At 37.5% G+C, this 22,717-nt stretch overlaps 1 protein-coding gene across 2 annotated transcripts in view; it reads right to left on the bottom strand.

Moving 5' to 3' along the window:
• LOC126475059 (protein FAM117B-like) overlaps positions 1-22,717 on the bottom strand; it is a 75,545-nt gene that overhangs the window by 51,898 nt on the left and 930 nt on the right. For both annotated transcript variants that reach the window (XM_050102610.1, XM_050102609.1), the window contains exons 3-4: positions 22,442-22,533; positions 8,606-8,760 (exon numbers count right to left, since the gene is read on the bottom strand). In XM_050102610.1, the coding sequence (XP_049958567.1) occupies positions 8,606-8,760; positions 22,442-22,533 (247 nt within the window). The remainder of the gene's footprint in view (positions 1-8,605; positions 8,761-22,441; positions 22,534-22,717) is intronic.

The raw sequence follows: 22,717 nt of genomic DNA on the forward strand, positions 1-22,717 counted from the left end.
AATGCTTGGTTCATAAATATCACTTAGTAACTGTGAAAAATATGTACTTGCTGGTCAGAGATTTACTTTTGCATATGTACAATATGGTAATGTGGAGACATTTTTTCACATTTTTTCAATCATTGCTCTACAAGCTTCAGCAGGAGATACAAAATTAGAGGACAAGTTAATAAAAAATTAGGAGTTTAGAGAAGATGTTTGTGGCTTGTACTTTCTTTGCCCTTGGAGGGTGGGGGGAGGAAGCCTTCTGGAAGTGTGAGGTGAAGTACATCAGCAAGAGAGAAGTTACAAGGAGGAGGCAAGGAACATGATGGAATAGGAAATCAGCTAAGTTCTTTTCAACAGCCCTGACATTTGATTTTAATGATTTGGGTAACTGTATAGTGAATTGACTACCATTAAAAAGAGTTAAATGTTTTCAGTACTGTGCTGTCTTGTTTGGTATGGAAGCCACAAGAGATTGATGGTAAGGTTAAATGGGAATCATTGATTTTCTCGTGGGAAGTGGTATTTCAGGGTGGGAATATGACGAATTAAGTTTAGATGGCTTCCCCTCATATGTTCTTTTCTTGCTGTACTAACGCAGGGAAAAATAAAGCCATTTCAGATGCTGGTGACCATTATCTTCTCTCTCTCTCTCTCTCTCTCTCTCTCTCTCTCTCTCTCTCTCTCTCTCTCTCTCTCTCTGTGTGTGTGTGTGTGTGTGTGTGTGTGTGTGTGTGTGTGTGTGGATGCCAACCAAGTTTCATCTCGAGGTGAATGGTTAGTTGTCACAATCTTTCATACATTCTGTGTTGTAATTTAATTACTGTATGGGTACTGTTCTCATTCCACAAGAAGTCAGAAGATATAGGCTTACACTTTGTCACGTTGCAAACAGTTTTCATTAAAAGATGTAACACTGACAAGTAATAAGTGCTTCCTAATACAAGATGGCGTAAATAAAACTCACTGGATTATACTGATGATTTTCTGATAGAGTATACATATTCTGCAATTCAGATACCCATTCTCTAGAACAACACCTCATCTGAAGAAATACAGAAAATCTGAATGTATCAACATCAATCCACTCTTTACCATTTTGATTAAATTATCTTTTCGAGTCATCCTTCTCTGACCGCTTTGATGCATCCTGCCACAAGTTCCTCTATTGTGGCAACTTCTTGATGTCAGAGCCCTTTAATATTAATTTTTATCTCCCTACTGAAAAGTTCTTTTATTTATGTCACTGCTTCATCAAGGTACAGGTTTGAATAGCAGAAAAGAAATACTGCAACCTTATCTTATGCCATTTTTAATCCAAACTCTGTTTTTTGTCTGCAGTTATTATTGTTCCCCCTTACTTCTTTTACTTTACCTGTCTTTCCCTATAGCTTATTTCATTACTTTTGAGAATTTGTAATGTCTAGCATCTAGCATTTTTCCCTATAGCTTATTTCATTACTTTTGAGAATTTCTAATGTCTAGCATCTAGCATTTTCTAGGTCGACAAAGCACAAAGAAGTGTCCTAGTATCTTTCTTAAGCACTGCTTGCATTATCAAACATGACACTGGAATGGCAACCCAGGTGCCTTTCCTGTATATGAAAACTACCTTGAGCAGTTGAACAGAGAACGGACTCATGGCGATAACATATTAGACCTTCTGGTGATGAACAGACCCGAACTATTTGAAACAGTTAACACAGAACAGGGAATCAGCTATCATAAAGCGGTTACTGCATCGATGATTTCAGCCGTAAATAGAAATATTAAAAAAGGTAGGAAGAATTTTTCTGTTTAGCAAAAGTGACAAAAAGCAGATTACAGAGTATCTGACGGCTCAACACAAACGTTTTGTCTCAAGTACAGATAGTGTTGAGGATCAGTGGACAAAGTTCAAAACCATCGTACAATATGCGTTAGATGAATATGTGCCAAGCAAGATCGTAAGAGATGGAAAAGAGCCACCGTGGTACAACAACTGAGTTAGAAAGCTGCTGCGGAAGCAAAGGGAACTTCACAGCAAACGTAAACATAGCCTAAGCCTTGCAGACAAACAAAAATTACGCGAAGCGAAATGTAGTGTGAGGAGGGCTATGCAAGAGGTGTTCAATGAATTAGAAAGTAAAGTTCTATGTACTGACTTGGCAGAAAATCCTAAGAAATTTTGGTCTTGTGTCAAAGCGGTATGTGGATCAAAACAAAATGTCCAGACACTTTGTGACCAAAATGGTACTGAAACAGCGGATGACAGACTAAAGACTGAAATACTAAATGTCTTTTTCCAAAGCTGTTTCACAGAGGAAGACTGCACTGTACTTCCTTCTCTAGATTGTCGCACAGATGACAAAATGGTAGATATCGAAATAGACGACAGACGGATAGAGAAACAATTAAAATCGCTCAAAAGAGGAAAGGCCGCTGTACCTTATGGAATACCAGTTCGATTTTACACAGAGTACACGAAGGAACTTGCCCTCCTTCTTGCAGCAGTGTACCGTAGGTCTCTAGAAGAGCATAGCATTCCAAAGGATTGGAAAAGGGCACAGGTCATCCCCGTTTTCAAGAAGGGACGTCGAACAGATGTGCAGAACTATAGACCTATATCTCTAACGTCGATCAGTTGTAGAATTTTGGAACACATATTATGTTTGAGTATAATGACTTTTCTGGAGACTAGAAATCTACTCTGTAGGAATTAGCATGGGTATCGAAAAAGACGGTCGTGTGAAACCCAGCTTGCGCTATTCATCCACGAGACTCAGAGGGCCATAGACAGGGGTTCACAGCTAGATGCCGTGTTTCTTGAATTCTGTAAGGTGTTCGATACAGTTCCCCACAGTCGTTTAATGAACAAAGTAAGAGCATATGGACTATCAGACCAATTGTGTGAATGGATTGAAGAGTTCCTAGATAACAAAACGCAGCATGTCATTCTCAATGGAGAGAAGTCTTCCGAAGTAAGAGCGATTTCAGGAGTGCCGCAGGGGAGTGTCGTAGGGCCGTTGCTATTCACAATATACATAAATGACCTTGTGGATGACATCGGAAGTTCACTGAGGCTTTTTGCGGATGATGCTGTGGTATATCGAGATGTTGTAACAATGGAAAATTGTACTGAAATGCAGGAGGATCTGCAGCGAATTGACGCATGGTGCAGGGAATGGCTATTGAATCTCAATGTAGACAAGTGTAATGTACTGCAAATACATAGAAAGAAAGATCCTTTATCATTTAACTACAATATAGCAGGTCAGCAACTCGGAGCAGTTAATTCCATGAATTATCTGGGAGTAGGCATTAGCAGTGATTTAAAATGGAATGATCATATAAAGTTGATCGACGGTAAAGAGGATGCCAGACAGATTCATTGGAAAAATTCTACAGAAATGCAATCTGAAAACAAAGGAAGTAAATTACAGTACACTTGCTCACCCACTGCTTGAATATTGCTCACCAGTGTGGGTTAAGTACCAGACAAGGTTGATAGAAGAGAGAAGATCCAACGGAGAGCAGTGCGCTTCATTACAGGATCATTTAGCAATCGCAAAAGCGTTACGGAGACGATAGATAAACTCCAGTGGAAGACTCTGCAGCAGAGACGCTCAGTAACTCGCTACAGGCTTTTGTTGAAGTTTCGAGAACATACCTTCACCAAAGAGTCAAGCGGTATATTGCTCCCTCCTACGTATATCTCGCGAAGAGACCATGAGGATAAAATCAGAGAGATTAGAACCCACACAGAGGCATACCGACAATCCTCCTTTCCACGAACAACACGAGACTGGAATAGAAGGGAGAACCGATAGAGGTACTCAAGGTACCCTCCGCCACACACCGTCAGGTGGCTTGCGGAGTATGGATGTAGATGTAGACGTAGAAGTCAAACTGATTGTCATCTAACAGATCTCCAATTTTCTTCTACATCTTTCTGTACATTGTACTCATCAGCAACTCAAATGCATTGGCTGTTAAGTTGACTGTGTGATAGTTCTCACATTTTGTGGCTTTTGACATCTTCAGGACAGTGTGTATGATATTTTTCCTGAAAGAACCATGTTGTGTTTCAAGTTCAGATTCCACAAACTCAAATCATGTTCGACTGCTGCTTCCCTCTATGATTTTACAAATTTTAATGGAATGTTATCTAAGCTTTCTGTCTTATGCATCTCATGAAGACACAGAGGAAGATATGTTGATATGTGTTCTGGCTGCTACATTAGAAAATGAAGAGGCGTCACATGAGATGGCGAGCGTTTACCAGAACGTGCTTCATAGGTACAATATCTGTAAAGACTCTGGTGGTTGCCACATCAAACCACTGTTGTACTGCATCAGTACTGTTCTGTATGTATAGTATGCTGGGTTCTTTCTTGTTGTGGAATAACGCACATACCTAATGTTTAAGTGTTAATACAAACAAACTTGCTTAACTGATAAATGGATGTTTTGTTATGTTTCCCTTCGGAACGTTACCTAACAACTGTACTGTCTCACGCCTAACTCAGTTCCTCACACAGAAGTGAATGAGTTAAACATCTGAATTGAAACAGTCGTACCGCAGAAATAATGTTTCTGGAGATGAGTTTGTACTCAAAATATTATGTACTCATTCTCCTGTACATGTCCTAGAAGTTTGTAATGGGAATTTCTCAACACCCTGTATATCTGCTCTTGGATTCACCATACAATCCAGTAATCCAGCTAGTATTTGTTCCTATTAGCTGGGATGTACAGCAGAACTCAATAAGCGTTTCTCCTCTCATTACTATAGACAAGCTCATTGTCCCACAATTCTGTCTTCTATTCCTTCCCCTAATATTTTGTTACAATCAGTTTGGTATTCAATGCCCTCATACTTACTCACCTTCCCCTCCCCCCTTCTGGTTGAGATGTAACAATGTGTATACTTTAAGTATTGTTGTTAGCTAAGGTTTTCTGTCAAGTCTTGTGAGAAGAATTGTATCACTGATCACTCAACTATTCACAGTAACTCCCTCTCTGTCTTATCTATGTACCTATTCTCAATGAATATTTCCCATTATATCTTTCTCTGATGCTGTTGGCATCACCCTATACTCATCTGACCAGAAATCTCTATCTTCTTTCCATTTCACTCTACTGTGTCCTATGATACTGCACTTCCCTTTTCAGATTTTCTAGGTTCCCTATCAGATTTCAATTTCCAACAATCCATGCACATAGTCATTAAATGCTGGAAATGCTTTTTTAATGCAGTTTATTTTGACTACCTGTATTAACTAGTTCATTAGTGTAATTGACCATTTTTCTCAAGGTATTTTCAGTTTCCTTTAATAAAGGTGGGCTGCCCTTTGTGCAATATAGATTGTATTGAAGTGTCAATAAATTTGCTTTCATTACCTGTCCATACTTTGAAATACATGCTGGGTAGACTTTTCCCAGTGCTGTTCATTGCACCAACACATTTTTTCCTTGTAGATTTCAATTTGCCCTCTGAATGAAAGAACGAAAAGTTAATGTTATACCAGAAATGGATCTTCAACCTCTAACCTGTTAAAATCAGTATTTCCCTTGTCTGCTGTTGTAATCGAACAAGTTGATGTACTGGTAAAATATTGGATGGTTGTCAAAGTAGAGTAAGATGTCTGGTGGATCTTCAGTCATGACCTATTCCGATTATAAGTGCTCTCTTAAGGAACGGATGTAAGACATTCTACAATTTCTTTCTTGACCACATCCATTTTCCAATGCTTTCCTTTGAGTTTCCAGATGTTTCATGCATTACACTGGGCTGGTGATTATTTACTTTGCTCTGTGTTAGGATTTCAAAGTGTACCTGTGCACTTTTTTGTTCTTTGGAAAGTCCTTGATGTGAGCCCATGTACGGTTTGCATTATTGAACTGATATTAGTATGATGGTTGTAAGCAAAGTGTACAACCCCCTAATGCTCAGAACTGCATGAAAATTTGCTTAGAATGTAAATCACTAATCCCAAAAACAGTGGTATCAGCCATCCGCATGCAAAACTATGTAGCTTGCCACCAGACGCATTTGAATGATCACCTATTCAAGGTTTAAGAGAGGAACTTCGGTAACAAAAAGAAACAAAATATTGATATAATACGCCTTAACACACTGGTTAAATATGTTTTCCAAAGGCATTTGAGCTGTCTGACATTACTTCTAGGTAGTGACTTCTACCAAGTAAAATTTTTCTGTCAGAGTCTACATCAGGGATGTGTGCAAGAAGTAGCTGAATGTAGCCTACATAACAGCATGAGCGTTGTGTTTCACAGCAATTACTGGAGGCAATTCTGTCAAATTCCGATAACAACAAATAAAAAATGAGCAATGATTCATTTTATTAAAAAAAATTAAAAACATAAAATCAAACCTGCTGGAACCACAAAAGTAGGCACAATATGTAACATAACATAAAACAATCTGTGATGACGAAGTTTGGTTGCTGGAGCACTCAACTGTGTGGTCATCAGCACCTGTACGATGTCCCAATTTTTACACAACCCAATTTTTTCACAGTCCAATGTAGCCACTGCCACGAACGATGATGATGATGATGATGATAACAAAAACAACCAGTCCCCAGGCAGAGAAAGTCCCCAACCCTGCCAGGAATCAAACCTGGGACCGCATGATCCAGAGGCAACAACACTAGCCACTAGACCACGAGCTATGGACACAATCTGCGATACTTGATATATAGCCAAAATGGTAAATTATTGTGAGACACACACACACAATCAGTGACCACCAATGGTCTTCTGTTTAGTTACTTGAACTCTTCATCAAATGTAGCCTAGCTTTGTTGGCTATGCATAACCACAACCAACCTATCATTGTTCAACCCAACTTAGAACACAACATACGCGCCAGATCAGTCTGTTGCCATGACCTTCATTACAAACAAACAGCACAAACATTAGAAGCTGTGACAACAGGAATTTAAGGACACTGCAACACCTCTGGCCTGAAAACATGCATTGATTATTTCTACAACTGTTTTAAATGGTCCTCAATGTTCTGGATACTGAACTGGGACGGAGTTGTTGACTGATCTGGTCCCACGCATTTTCTATCGGAGAAAGAATTGACAATCTTGCTGGCCAAGGCACTACCTCAACATCATGCACATAATTCACTGACACTTGCCACGTGTGGACAAGCCCTGTCCCACTGAAATGTGGCACCCCCATAATGTTACATGACAGGTAACACAAGAGGAAGCAGTATATCTGCGGCACACTGTTGTGCTGTCAAAATTCCTTTAATCACTACCAGCTGGGCATGAAGACATAACCAATGGCTTCTCTGATTATGACAGTAGAATTAACACCACTGCGCATCTCCCAAACTCTGGAAAAATGAGACCTCTGACCAGGTCACCACCGTCCTCACCAACGATGGTCATTCAAGGTAGTACAGAACCATGATGTGCCGCTCTAAACAATGTGATGTCATCGATAAGCAGTCCGTACTTCCCAGTCATGGAAATTACTCCAAACACAGCTCTTTGTGCTGTGGTGCTACAGCAGCCTACAACCTACACATGGGACAGTAATTCTATAGTACAACTGCTGCTAGTCTTGACTAAATGGTGCAAGAAGACACACAATGTTGCAGGTGGTCCATTACTTGTTCTCAAATGACAGGTGGATATGAGGAGGGGTATAATGTGCTTCATGCACAATACAATGATCCTCCCTTGTGGCATTAACGAGTATGCCTGTCATCACAGCCCCAAGAAGTTCAACATTGGGGCACTGTGACATCTGAATGCCCTAAAAGTCTGGATTTTGTATGATTTGAAGCCCCTTTTTAAACTCTGGCAGGTGCTGATAACACTGCCTCACAAGAGTATACGGAATATCCGAGTCCTCCATAATGATCACTCACCAGCGGACACTGTTCAAGCTCTTTCTATAAGCAAACATGCCTGGCAACGATGCTAAACATGAACGATACAAATGCAGTGTGGTAGCCATTTTACTTGTCAGAGAGAATTGCAACACTGATCATTTAAATGCCTGCCGGCTGGGTGGCCGAGTATGAAGTTAGATTGACATCTGACCATGTATTCTGTGCGCTTCATCTTTTTTTGTCAGGCACTGCAATAAGATTTTATTGACCACCTTTGAATAATTGAAAGCAGCATCATTTACACTTATGTTCTCTGTTTCGTTGGGAGTTAAGTAACCCCTTGTCAAAAGATTATTTCTGCTACATTTTCATGGGGGTTCCGTGTGTTTACTTTGGAAGCATTACTTCCCAAGTGTATTCTAGCTGCAACACAATCAACTAAATTATCAGTGGAAAGTTCTTTAGATAGACAACACATCATACTTTTTGAGCGGAGGGTCTGGGAAAAAGCAGTGAGAGAGAAAAGGGGATTGAGAAAAGCAAGATTCCCCTGTATTCACAACAGTTCACACACTAGCTGGGAGCAGATGTTTGTGGAGCCTGTACTAGGCAGCTCAATCTAGTCTCAGAACTTACTGGCCACTACACTTCTGTGAATGGAAAATATTGTGGCTTTATTTACACCCTAAATAAACAATTCATGACCTTTGCTTTGCTCTACTTATCATCAACACAGGAATTATTTTCTTACACACTTACCTGTGGCAGTGGCAGGCATGGTGTTCGTACCCGTACTAGGCAGCAATGTTGGCGCATGCTCGCTAAGGGGTACTGTTGTACTCTGTTGCAAGATCAAACCAAAAGCAGCAGTCCTCTCACGGCTACTTGTACCTTCCTTATTTGTTCTTTGCAACCTGAATGGACATGCAAGAATGAAATACAGAATAATATGCAACAATCAACCATTTTGACAGAATGTATTACATATACATCATCAGATCATAACAGAAGTATGTTTGATGTCCTGTTGACATCAAAGTCATTAAGATTAAAATCGAAATGTGAGAGATGCATGCATAAAACTCCTTAGATTTAATTCCTAAACAAGTTTAAACATAATGCTGCTTCCAGATTTGCCACAATCTATGTCTAGTAACAAGAATAAGGAGGAGTGTGAGCATTTAGATCCGTTTTTAAAGTTAGGAGTAATATGCAATAGAACTTCATAAACAGAATGAGGAAAAACCCTAGATAAAGAAACTGCTACTAATGCATTTAAATTCATGGAAAAAAGATTAGTGTTATTCAAAATCCAATAATCGACATCAACTACCACCCATGTCAGGTCCATAATTTAAATATTGAACACTACTTGAACTGATTTCACATGGTAAACTTATTTTCAAGTGGAGTTCACACAATTACTGCACACTTATGGCATAGATTTTATCATCATGTACACTGTAGTGTTTTCATTCACTAACTAATCAGATGCTTTAAACTTTGATAACGCAGTAATTGCACAATTCCGATTTGAGAACAGGCATACAGTCAAACTGGTAATGAAAATAAATAAAATTTAAACAGCTGGTGAAGATTCATGGCAACCGGTGTTCATTACTGGATTTCAGCAGCAACTGAAAAAAACCTCTCTCAAACAATTAATAGTATCAATGGAGGAAGGTATCCATAGTTACTGTAACATTTTAAAAACATAGGTCAAGCACAATTTATCACACATGCAATTTCAGCAGATATTTAACTATTGGTCAGAAATTTGATCATGAAGGTCTGATCATAAAAAATAAATTCTTAAAGTCAACAATAAAGGTTCACTTGTTACAATGAAAGAGCTACCTGGATCAAATTATTTATCTACAACCATTTTTGGCGCAGATAAGCAAAGTGTGATGTAGGTGGCCCTTACTTTGATTATGTTTGTTACAGAGTTTGAAAGCAGATATATGACTGGAAATATCAGTCACATGCTTTGGCCATTTTCATAATGTGCCCGATGCAAGAAGAGATACGTAAAGGACACCAGCAACCAGCAGAAATTCCATGTTCAAGATATCAGACTTTCTACTGACCATCTGCATGACGGTGTCACAACAGGATGACAGCAAATTTGACTGCAGTTAGATCTGTGTGCTCAATGCAGGGCTGCTGTCAGAAAACTGTCCAGTGCCTCGCCTCACTTAGGTGACAGCGTAGAATATCAAAGTCAGCCTTATTTTGTGTGTCATAGTTGTGAACTTCATGTCTTGCAGAAGGATACTTTATTTTCTGTAGGCAAGAGAGTTGAAAAAATAGTGCTTGAATATTGCCATTATTCCCAACTGCTTGGAAATGGGTCTACAGTGGTCAAATTTCTTGCTGGAAGAAATTTCTTGTCTCCACAGCAGTGATCCATATGTGATGTAGCTGTGGAACAGGGCATAATATATTGTGATCTGTTATCAAACATCTAAGTTTCGTGAGATAAATTTCTCAAGAGAGCTCGGAACACAAATGTGCAACGTATTCAGTCCACGTCAACTTATTGTCAATTGTGCTTCCCAAGAGTTTGACACTATCAACATTTGCTGAGAGTCCACAGTCACCAAACCTGCATAATATTTTGTGGGTTTTGTCTTCATTTAGTTCAATTTTACTTTCTTTGAACCACTTTTTGGCTACTTCAAACACAATTTGAGCATCCTTTAGTGCCTCAGCTTAATTTCTACCCTTAGTTGTTAATGTTGTATCATCTGCAAAGAGCAGAGTATGACAATCACAACTTAAGTCACTGACAAATATTAAAACCAGCAGAGGGCCAAGTACAGAGCCATGCAGTACACAGTGTTCAAGTACTATTTCACACGACATTGCTCCCTGGATACAAACACTCTCCCGCCTGTCTCTTAGGTAAGATGACAATCTCAAAATGACACCCTTTACACCTTAAGGTATTAATTTTTCCAAAAGTATCTTATTACAGATGCAATCTAATGTCCTGATTAGATCACAAAGAACTAAAGGCATGTAGTTCTTTTCTTCCAATGCTTCCATTAATTTTGTTATTGCATCAAGCACTGCAGTAAAGGTACAGTCCCCTCACCTAAATCCCTCCTACTTATCCAGGAAGAGATTGTTGTCTTCAAAATAACGTAACAGTTGTTTCTTCATTATTGTTTCTATCACTTTTGCTAGTACAGGTATGATAGAAATTGGTAGCTTTTTTATACACTGGTACAGTCTTTGCCAGTACAAATTCTGTGCGTGCTAACAGGGCACCTTTTATAATATACCTCTGCCCTCTCAAAGCACTTTCTTCCACCTGGTTAAGGCACATCTATTTACTGCTTACGCTTATATTGCTAGTAATATCAATTTCTAGCTCTGGCACTTATGCTACATCAATCCCAACAAGATAATAAACTATTTGTTAAAATCATAATGGGTATGAGCATTTAACGGGACAGTGGGTCTTTTTCTGTATTAATTAACTGGTTCCAATGCTGCTTTGCACAAGTTGCGGGCTTCAGAGACAAACCAAGCATTATATACCTTCTTGGCTACTTCTACTTACTTCATGTAGATTCTTTTAGCTTTCAGATAATGAGAATTAAATGTATCTTTGGCCCTGGCGTCTGTTGCTGTTTTAACTGGTCATTTAGCAGCAAAACAACACTCTATGTTTTCAAACTTGGGACTATACCAAACTTTGTCTGGCTATTTTTCTTCTATTTTGTAAGTTATCTAGAAGACACTTTACGGTTACTAATGGGAAACAGCCATCAAAATTTATTTTGAGGAGCTGTAAAATATATTTAAAAGCTTCACTTGGTCCCAGTCCTACAACTTCAGATACCCAAAAAGCGCTGGAAAGCATACTTTTGAAGATGTTTATTAATTTCTCCATTATAATCCTTTTACTGAATGTATAGTCAGAAATACGACATACTGGCTTTTCTATGCAGGTTCCTTTGACTATTTAGGTGGAAACTTATGCTTGATGATCTGCTATCAATGGACCCACCATACTTATTTTGCAGTCCCACATGTTTAGGTTGGTGATGACAGTGTCGAGGCACACCTCTCCTCATGCTTAGCAACATACAACCCATAGCTACTCGCCAAGTACTTTAATGTTTTCTCTATAATGCTGCTTTCTCTTAAATGGATGATGAGGTCACTACACAGCACAATTTTTGAATTCACGCACATTAGATAGCATGAACATCTGTCCATCTATGGTGAGAAAATTATCAAAGTGCATATTTATGAACACAACAATATTTGCATCACACAATTTTAAAGCGGCCAACTCTAAATCCAGAGTTACAGAACTTCTGAGATCAACTTCCACACACTGTTGTTGTTAACACAAACAGATACCTCATCATGAACAGCTTTTTTATGATACAATTCACTTCCCGTTTTAAGGTATTCCTTTAATTACTTAATTTACATGTGGCAAGGGCCTTATCGACCATACGCCTGCTCTATGAGCCTCTTCCACTTCTGCCTGTCCAATGCGCTGTTTGTCCAATTGCTGCTGCTGTTCATCCTCATTGTGTCTTCCGAATGTTATCCCGCCATCTGGTTCTGGGTCTCCCTCTTCTTGTTCCTTCTATTGTTCTGCTGAATGCCATTCTAGGTAGTCTATTCTCTTTCATTCTTGCTATATGGCCTGCCCAATTCAACCTTCTCCTCTTGAGCACTTCGGCGATGTTACGGTGTTTGTACAGCCCTCTTAATTCTTCATTTCTTCTTATTCTCCATTCCATGTTATTTTCGTCGTATAGAGGTCCAAAAATTTTCCTTAGTACTTTTCTTTCAAATATTAACAGTTTTTCTTCATCTTTCTTTCTAAATATTAATGTTTCACATCCATATAACATCACAGGTATAATGGTCGACTGATATAAGCAGATTTTGAAGTTGCTGCTAAGTGATCTTTTTCTTAGAATTTTGATGAAACTAAAAAGTGTTTGATGTTGATAAATGGGCATCTATTTCTATATATGTTCTGTTGTTGTTACTAAAAATACTTCCTAGGTACTTTAAGTGGTCTTGAAATTGAATCCATCTACAGTTAGAGGTGCATCTTTTCTGGTTTTCTTACTTATGGGCAGGTATTCTGTATTTTCATCATTAACATGTAATCCTGTTTTCTCAGCAATTTTGTAGTAATTTTGCATCATTCTGATTAATTCTCTTTTGGAACTACTTACTAGTGCTACATCATCTGCATAGGCAAGTCTTGTAATGTTCACATCTTGCAGCTGAATCCCTTGTGGACTGGTTTTAGAAAATTCTCTATCAATCTTCTCTAGGGCAAGGTTAAATAAAATAGGTGAAATGGCATCCCCTTGTCTCAGTCCAGCGTACACCTTAAAATCTCCAGTTTCTCCTACCAGTGTCTTTATGCGACCAAGTTTCATCAATACACATTTTAACTAACTGATCAATTTTGATGGTATTTTAAATCCTTCATTAAGATATCCCACACGTCTATAATAATCCCCTTCCTGCTCTGCCAGCTAGAGTTCACTGATGTACAAAACATCTGGTTTGACTTGGTCTGGCACATTTTCTTCTGGAATAACTACTGAATTAGAAAGCTGCACTTCCTATTGAATAAGAAACCTCTTAACTAAATTTTTTGGCCACACAGAAAAATCCATTAATATATCCTTTCAACACTTAATATAGAACTGCAATTAAATCCCTTTGCACTTGAGTTTCTCAACTGCAAAGTTCTTGTGATCTAGGGAAAACTTTTCCAAGAAAGCAGTTACATTTTTGACTGTTTTGCCATTTTTTTTACTCTGCCTAAATGAAACCACACCGCTTCCTCTCCACAAAACGTATCCAGTTCTTTACCAGTACCTGTAACACTTATTGTTCTTTATTATTGTTTGTTTGAGATGTTCTGCCAAGTCTTCACTTTTTCTTGTTGGCATACCTCCTCTCAATTTTCTTTTGAAGGGTCAGTTGATTCATAAAGATTATCAGTAACTTTTTGAATTCTCATGTAAATCAACTTTATTGATTTGAGAAGCATGCATACTTACAATAGGCAGCATTGTGTAGCTTTCCATAACCTCTTCACGTTTTCCCAAGCGATTCAGCAAGAATGCATTGTACTGGTGATTGTAATTGTTTACTTCTGCACTATTAATTGCTGGTTTGGTGTTGCGTGAGTACTCTAGCAACAGATTGTTGTGTTCACTGTACTAATTTACTTTGTTTTCTTGGTTGTTATTTTGTTGATTCCATCAGGAACAAGAATTTTCATGGATGAGGAATATGAGAATTAGAATGTCAGAGGGGCGTGGGGATGGGGGTGTATAAACTGCATCTGTGTTATTTTCAAACATCTAGCAGTATTATCCGCTTACATTATTGAATGTGAGCATTACTGACTGGCTGTGAAAAATCAACTAGAAGAAAAACTTACTATTACAGAAACTTATAGAAACTGTTGCTATTTCATGTATACTACTATTCATTCACAGTTAAACCATAGCACGACTTCACAGAGGTGAGGTTTTTCTTTACAGAAACATTCATTTTGTTTCCTTCAAACTGAGACAGGAAGTTTATTTTAATACAAACATTAATCTCCCCATGATGAATGAGGTTTTTAAGTATGATTACAAAATAAAAAATCCTCAAGGTTAGATGAAGTTCCAGTGTTCAAGTTCAAGGAGCAACTGGGCTCCAAGCACACATTATAAACCTATAATTCAGTTCAGGTACCTTTCATGAGAGCTTAACGCAAGCCAGAGTTTTGCCAGCACACAAAAAGTGTGATACAGAAAACTACAGACCAGTCTATTGTCTTCACTTTCAAAAATAACAAACAGTCATGAAAGGCAATCCTGAAGTCTATCTTAATAAATATAATTTGCTAGTAAAATCATTATCTGTATTCAGACAGGGCAGTAGTAAAGAAGCAGCAATAGAAGAATTTATTAAAATAATTATGGAGGCCCTGGAAACATGCAAGGGCATAACAGTATTTTGTAAAAAGTTATTCATGCAACTGTTTGATAAAGTAAATCACAAAATACTTCACTACACGTCAGAGGCCTAGAAATGAGATGAGTAATAAACAGGTGGCTCCATTCATATCTCGTGAACGGAGAATACAGCAGACATCTTATAGACCAATACAGATGTCAGTTGTAGAGAAAATCATCAGACAGCAAATATATCAACAAAGGAGTCCCACAGGAGAGTATACTGGACCCAGTATTGCTTCTGATCAAAAGACTCCCATAGGGAGATAAAATTGTCTTTGCCAAAGGAAGTAACGTGTAAACACATAAGACACCAAAGCTACAGTTGTGCAAAGCTGATGACATGCTAGAAGATGTACGCAAGTGGTCAGAGAAGAATAACGTAGTACTCAACATGGAGGCACACTGTACAACTTTCTATGTAAACAAAAATAAGACCAATAATAAATTAAATTTAAATGGTGATTTGGTATCCTGTGTAAATACCAAGAATTTTTGGGATGAATACAGGTAACTAACTGAACTGGAGAGAAAATTCAACAAGGAGAAAGAATTTCATCTGCATGCTGTGCTCAGAGGGTGTAACTGTAATTGCCTCAAAGTAAACTGTTATGCATATCTTCACTTAGCTACTAAATATGGTGTAATTTTATGGGGCACAAATAGACAGAACTTACAGAAAGCTCATTCAAATTACAAAGGAGAACCCTTCAAATAATAATTGGAGACAACAAGGGTCTTTGATGGCTGGAATTATTTAAGAGAGCTGGGGATCTTTCCTGTCCCCTGCCAATACATTTTCCAAACATTAGTGAATATCAGGAAAAGTCTGTCAATATGCCACAAACAGTTCTATACAGTAACATAACATAAGGAACAGAGAATGCCAGAAACAAACACAAGAAGAGAAACAAAACAATATTGAATACCACAAGTTAAATAAGTTACCTAAAGAACATTTAAGAAGCATCTGAAATGGGCAGCTTCGGACACATTGTTACAGCAGACACTTCAAAAACTATTACCGTACAGTGACCATTTAAATGAAATAGGTAGAAACTAAAACCAATGTGCAAAGGTATGTAGCACTATTGAAAATTTGTTTTAGATAAGTGACAAGCTGTATGTTAGTATAAGTAGTATATTGTGACACATAATTTTATTCCTTTAATTTTTCTATCTACTTAATGTTTATTGTGTTATATATCACGTATATATGTACTTGAGAATGCATTTGTCTTTACGTATTATGTATATATCTGATGAAACCTGTATCATATACACGATCAATGGTTGACAAATAAATGTTGTTGTTGTGGTCTTCAGTCCTGAGACTGGTTTGATGCAGCTCTCCATGCTACTCTATCCTGTGCAAGCTTTTTCATCTCCCAGTACCTACTGCAACCTACATCCTTCTGAATCTGCTTAGTGTATTGATCTCTTGGTCTCCCCCTACGATTTTTACCCTCCACGCTGCCCTCCAATACTAAATTGGTGATCCCTTGATGCCTCAGAACATGTCCTACCAACCGATCCCTTCTTCTGGTCAAGTTGTGCCACAAACTTCTCTTCTCCCCAATCCTATTCAATACTTCCTCATTAGTTATGTGATCTACCCATCTAATCTTCAGCATTCTTCTGTAGCACCACATTTCGAAAGCTTCTATTCTCTTCTTGTCCAAACTATTTATCGTCCATGTTTCACTTCCATACATGGCTACACTCCATACAAATACAAATAAAAATAGCCAGAGAATCTGGGACATTCAAACAGTTTACAAATAGAATATCCAACTAAGTATGCTTCAAGCTTTCTTTTTAACCCCTTAACATAAATCTTCTGGTAAACCTTCTGGGATGTAAGGTCGTGGTCCATGAAACTCTTGAGCTCCTAACGTTTCGTCCAGAGCTGCGCTGGACATCTTCAGAGGGGTGTTTCTCCTCCGGTGAGTCGGCAAGAGTCTTGCCGACTCACCGGAGGGGAAACACCCCTCTGAAGATGTCCAGCGCAGCTCTGGACGAAACGTTAGGAGCTCAAGAGTTTCATGGACCACGACCTTACATCCCAGAAGGTTTACCAGAAGATATGTCATCCGGTCGTGAAAGCTTTCATACTATGACCTTAACATAAAACCCCACGTTACCTCATTTTTATTACTTTGACAGAAACTTAGAATCCCGAATATACATGAGCAACTCAATCAGAAGAGGCTTTTTTTTTAAAAAAATGCTTAAATATCCATTTCAGCACAGGTAGTTAAGTGTTCAGCCACTAGAGAACACCTGCTCTACAATTGTAGCCTGACTACATTGGTTTGGTTGAGGTGGTTGCCACCATATATCATTTTTACTGTGTGCAGCTTTGAATACTCAACAACAAAATGCATGCTTTCAGTCTCTCTCCCATATTGTTGTTTAGTCAATGCTTTCAAGAAAGGATAGTTATAGTTTGACATTGAATTTAGCAGCTCAGATTGTGAAGAAGGATGTGACGTTACGTCATTAGAGACGGCAGTTTGTCAGTTGAGTGGCAAGTGTTTGCCAGTGGTACAAGATAAATACATCCACTGTGCTTCAGCCAGATCTTCCAAGATTTATGTTCACAGGAAATTGTGGAAGCATAGTTAGGTTTGATAGCTACACAGAAAGTAAAACAATGTCTTCAAGGAGCAGGATATTTTAACAAAGTCCAGTGCATGAGTATACTTGGGATTTTACTATTGGGGATCTTCAAAATTTTGTAACTCACTATTTTGAGCTTTAATAGATATCTTTGTGTGTGTATACATAAAAACATTCATTACAGGACTTCTTTGTAAATAAAAAAATAAATTTATGATATGGATATAACACTTTTTTCTATCGACCTGCCAGCGCTTTCGTATGGTAAGTCACATCATCTTTGTTTTTAAAAAAATAAATTTATTATTATATAAAAAATAAATTCATTATTTGTTGGAACATAATTTGAAGAAAAAATGTTACAGGATTAATTTTGGATTTGAAATCCTTGACAGACTGGAAACTCCACTCTGAATCTTTGACAAGGGTGCCAACTCTAAATGAAGAAGGTATGTAGTCTAAGGTTGCAGATATGTGTATTACAGTATGTGTGTCTTACAGCCAATTCTCAACAAACTTATTAACCTCACGAATTCCATTAACAACAAAATATGCTGGCACATGTCTAAGAAATTTAAAAATAATGAAACTCTTCAGTTAAAGCACTACAGAGCATATGTTTTATTGACAACAACTGGCTTCGCCAAAAAATTATACTTTTGAGTGAAATGTGGTGATTTGTGTTTTCCGATTATCTTGCAAATTGGATTATTCCCTGTTTCTTTTCTATCCACCACGATAGAAATTTACATAATTTTATTTAATTTATGATTCTTGGTGACTATTTCTTGGTGTTCTATGATACTGTATAACATGAGTCTTCTCCACAGTCAAATCTCTTGATTATGTTATGTTACAAGCATTCAGATGAAAAGCTTAGTTTCATTTTAATTATAGAACTGCTCAGCAACTGTTGTGCCGTTCTCAGATTGTTGCTCTGTATATTTGCATCATAGCAAACCTTGCTGTTTTGAAAGGGCCAATTTAACATGTTTGGTGAGTAGTTTACACAAGTTTCAGCCAGAAGCAGCAGTTGTATTACTCTATCATGTGAGATGTCATGATTTGTATTACTATGTCATGTGAGAAACATTTTCTTGTTTAATTACAACATATTTCAATAACACAAGTAGCTGTTTCATTTCAATAATGGTATTACCAATAGATCACCTAAGAACTGAGCATGTATTCTATCAAATAATGTCAAATACTTTCAATTTCTGTCTTTCACAAGACACAGTGGGTCAACCAATGGTAAAGTTGGTGTATGTATGGCCCTATAAGTTAGCATGCTACATGAACACTTCACAGGAAGTTTTCAGCCCCTGATAAGTTATGAGTTCATTAAACTCATGCTCAATTGGCTTGCCTTCCACGAATTTCTATAGAGAAATTTTCCAATATCGGATATTGTCTAAGCATGCTCACAATGTGTGAACATCACCCGGCTGAAAAGAGCTGGGATGCAAAAGCAAGCATTTGGTATGGAAGCATTTGGATCACACACATGGAATTTAGGGTCAAGTTCTGTTGTGCACATGATTTACATCATTCATCATTTATCAAGAAATACGGAATGGGCAAAACATGGAAGTAGAGAAGTTAGAGGCACCTGATTATGGTTACAGAATTTTATCTTGAGATGATATATCAATGAAAATATTTAATTTTAGAAAATATAATGTAATTGGATAGATGAAAAATCTACTTATCAGTCCTTTTCCTCCGCCAGTCTTTCTTCTTCTTTTTCTTCTTCTTCTTCAACCCTTCTCCCAGTAGAAGGGGCCACTGGTTCCAAAAGCTAGCAAATTTAAGTAGCTATATGTTTGTGTTCTCCTGCTGCCATTTCATAAGTACATTTGTTTATTTATCCAATTACACTATATTTTACTTTGGTTGAGATATTCATGGTGACTGATTCACTTATTTCTTCAATATGGGATGCACACATTATTTCTCCTTAAAGAAGACCGTAAAATTAACAAAAATGTAGATAAATCTTATTAATGGTAAGGTAAAACATTTGTTCTTCCTCATATGAAACAAGCCTCGAACAGCGATTATTTAGTGTGTGGGATACAATTTGGTATAAACATAAACTTGCGTGTTTTAGAACAATAAACTGATGGATACCATATACTTTCATTTTCAATTGCCTTTATGCAACAAAATCTTAGTATAGTAAGTTATAAGCATGCCATGGAACATCAAGGATCATTAATTCAACCAACTGGACATAACAGACTAAAGTGACCAATGTCTTACACAAAACTAACATTAACAACAGGAAAGATAATATTCTGGGGGAGGGGGAGAATTATCAAGTTTATCACAACTTTCAGGATGATAATACTAGGTTTGTTTTGTGTGTGTGTGTGTGTGTGTGTGTGTGTGTGTGTGTGTGTGTGTTTTTCTAACTGTGTATTGCACTAGTAGGTTTCAGCATTCTGTGGCATGGGCCTAAGTGCAAGAACAAAATTATTTTACACTGCAAGTAGTGTGTGAAATTAGTTAATACTTGGGTAACAAAGTTATTAGTACGGTCACACCGGCTAACCACCAGCTCTGGAGAATGTGTGCCAGATATGATGCTGTATGTCATACCATAATATAACAGGATGCCCTGCTATTCATGCCGTAAACAACTGACACAGAATAGCTAGTCAATACTTGTCTTTAGGAGACAAAATTCCAGTGAACACACAACAGTGAGAACACTAGGTTTAATGTTTCCACTGTTGTGTGTATTAGCAGTAACAGAGTTTCGCCTCCAAGTGGTAAGAACTGGCCATCCACTCTGCCTATAATTTTATGGTTTTCTGAAGTGAATTTTCCATTTTGTGCATACAATGACTGAGCAATCATAAGGCAGAGACGTGCTAAGTTTACAAAATGACCTATCCCCATGCTTAGAGAAATAAAAGCTGGAACCCCAGAACCATCCCAGAAGAAACTAGCAATAAGAAACAGTAAAAAGAAACAAAACTTGGCAGTGCCACTAATCAAAATAAATTCTTAGTGAACAAATGCTTCTCCAACAAAGGCTACCCGACCAAAACGGAACAGTCTTGTTAACTGATGCAGTGACAAAAAGGCATAGAGAATGAGCTAACCCATGTATATGCACAGCAATGAACACACACATCCTTACATTACATTATGGTATCTGGAAAAAGGAGTACGACATCTCAGGAATTATAAGACATGAAAGAAAACAAAGTTTAACATTCAGATAAATATCTGGGCACATTATTCTGTTGAGCCATCTGGATACACTCAAGTTTGTGAATAAATTCATTAAATCTATCTACTGAATTCTATGCAGCTTTGGGTAATGCCAAACTGGTAACAAAATTTAGTCAACTGGTGAACCAGTTACACAGCAATTTAACTTCTCCTGTCCTAATGTATATTCCAAACCACCAAACCATTGCATGCAGTCAGTCCCTTTTATGAATGTAACAAAGCCCCCCCCCCCTTTTTCCTCACACACACACACACACACACACACACACACACACACACACACACACACACACACACACACACAAACACACAAACACACAAACACACAACAGCTAATTGTTTAACCTATCCCTTAACTTCAGTAATAATTCTATTTTATTAAGGTTTGTACGGTTCACTCTCAGTATTTAATACTGTAAGTCATGTGGAAAAGGTAATGAAGTTTGGGCAAATTAAAAACTAATGTTTGTTGATAATGTTCTAAACCTGCTGAAAAGCAGCTGAAGGAATGGATAATTTCTTGAAGGGAAGTTATAGGATGAACAACTAAAGTAAACCAGGGCAATGAAATCTACTGTAATCAAATTAGGCAATACTGAGGGTACTAGAGAAGGAAATGAGACCCTAAAAATATAGTCACTTTTTTATTTGGGCACCAAAATATCTACTAATGAACAAAGTAGAGGGATACAAAATGCAGAGTGGCAATATAAAAAAGCATTTGTGAAATGTTAACCTTGTGAACAATGAATACAAATCTAAAAACTTTAAATTCTTTTGTGAAAGCATTTGGTGTTAAGTGTTGCCTTATATGGGAATGAAATGTGGACTAAAAGAGAACCAAGAAGTGTAAATGTGATGTTGGTACAAAAAAACAGCTCAAGATTTATCAGGTATCTAATGAACAGGCCAATCAAACCAGATAGAAAAGAGCTTTATGGCACAACTTAAAAAGATGGGAGATCGATAAGACACATCCTGAGGTCTCAAGGAATAATTACGTATTTCAGAGTCAAATAAAGGCTTGAATATAGTTAAATTTCGATTACATGCAGGAGTGCAGTAGTCATGCAAAGATGAAAATACTATTATCAGAATCTACACAAAACCAGCTTCCTCATCAAGACCATAACAACAAGCCATTTGTTGCAGTAATGCAACCGAGTACCAAACTATGCAAATCTCAAGCTGTTTCCACTTGCGCACTACACGCAATATGAAAAAGTGAACATTAATGTTCAGCAGCAATATCAGAAATTAATCTACTATTAACTTCATACTTCTTTCCCTTGAAATTTGTTGGTGAAAATAAGTAGAGGTAAATATCTCAATTTGGAAGAAGTTTGCACATTCAACATCTCTAATAAGATTTGAAGCTTTAAGCATGCAAAGTCAGTTCAGTATCCACATTAAATATGACATTTTCTACTGGTGAAGTAACTTAAGAGAGATCTACAGTTCTCATCCTACAATCTGGAATGCTGTAAGCTCCGATATTTTCCCCCCTCCATCAAGAAAACAAACTAATTGACAAATATTCCACACCAAAAAGCAACAGTGAAACTCAACATAAGGAAGCTGCAAACTTTATAACTGACAAGACTTTGCATACATCTCTGAAAAACTTTGGAAACTGAACACTACTTCAAACCACAAAAACTACTGTTATACTCCTAAAAGTTAACCAATTAGCACAAATCTTGGGATACATTACCTATGCCTTATATATTTCTCTAATTTATCTTCATTACTTCCAGATTCTGAATACCTATATGACTTTCTTTGTTCACTGGTCCACTCTTCCGTCTGGAATTGAAGTATTTTCCAAATTACATGAATCAGGCAGACAAAATATAAAAACGTAATGTTTAATAATCATCTGAACACTATCAGAACGATATTATTCCCCGTTCTTTGTAGAAAATGCATGTAAATGGAACTTCTGTTACGTTTTGGTTGGTTCATCAGATAATGCTACAAAAAACTATTC

Source organism: Schistocerca serialis, chromosome 4, assembly GCF_023864345.2.
Source record: "Schistocerca serialis cubense isolate TAMUIC-IGC-003099 chromosome 4, iqSchSeri2.2, whole genome shotgun sequence".
NCBI lineage: Eukaryota > Metazoa > Arthropoda > Insecta > Orthoptera > Acrididae > Schistocerca > Schistocerca serialis.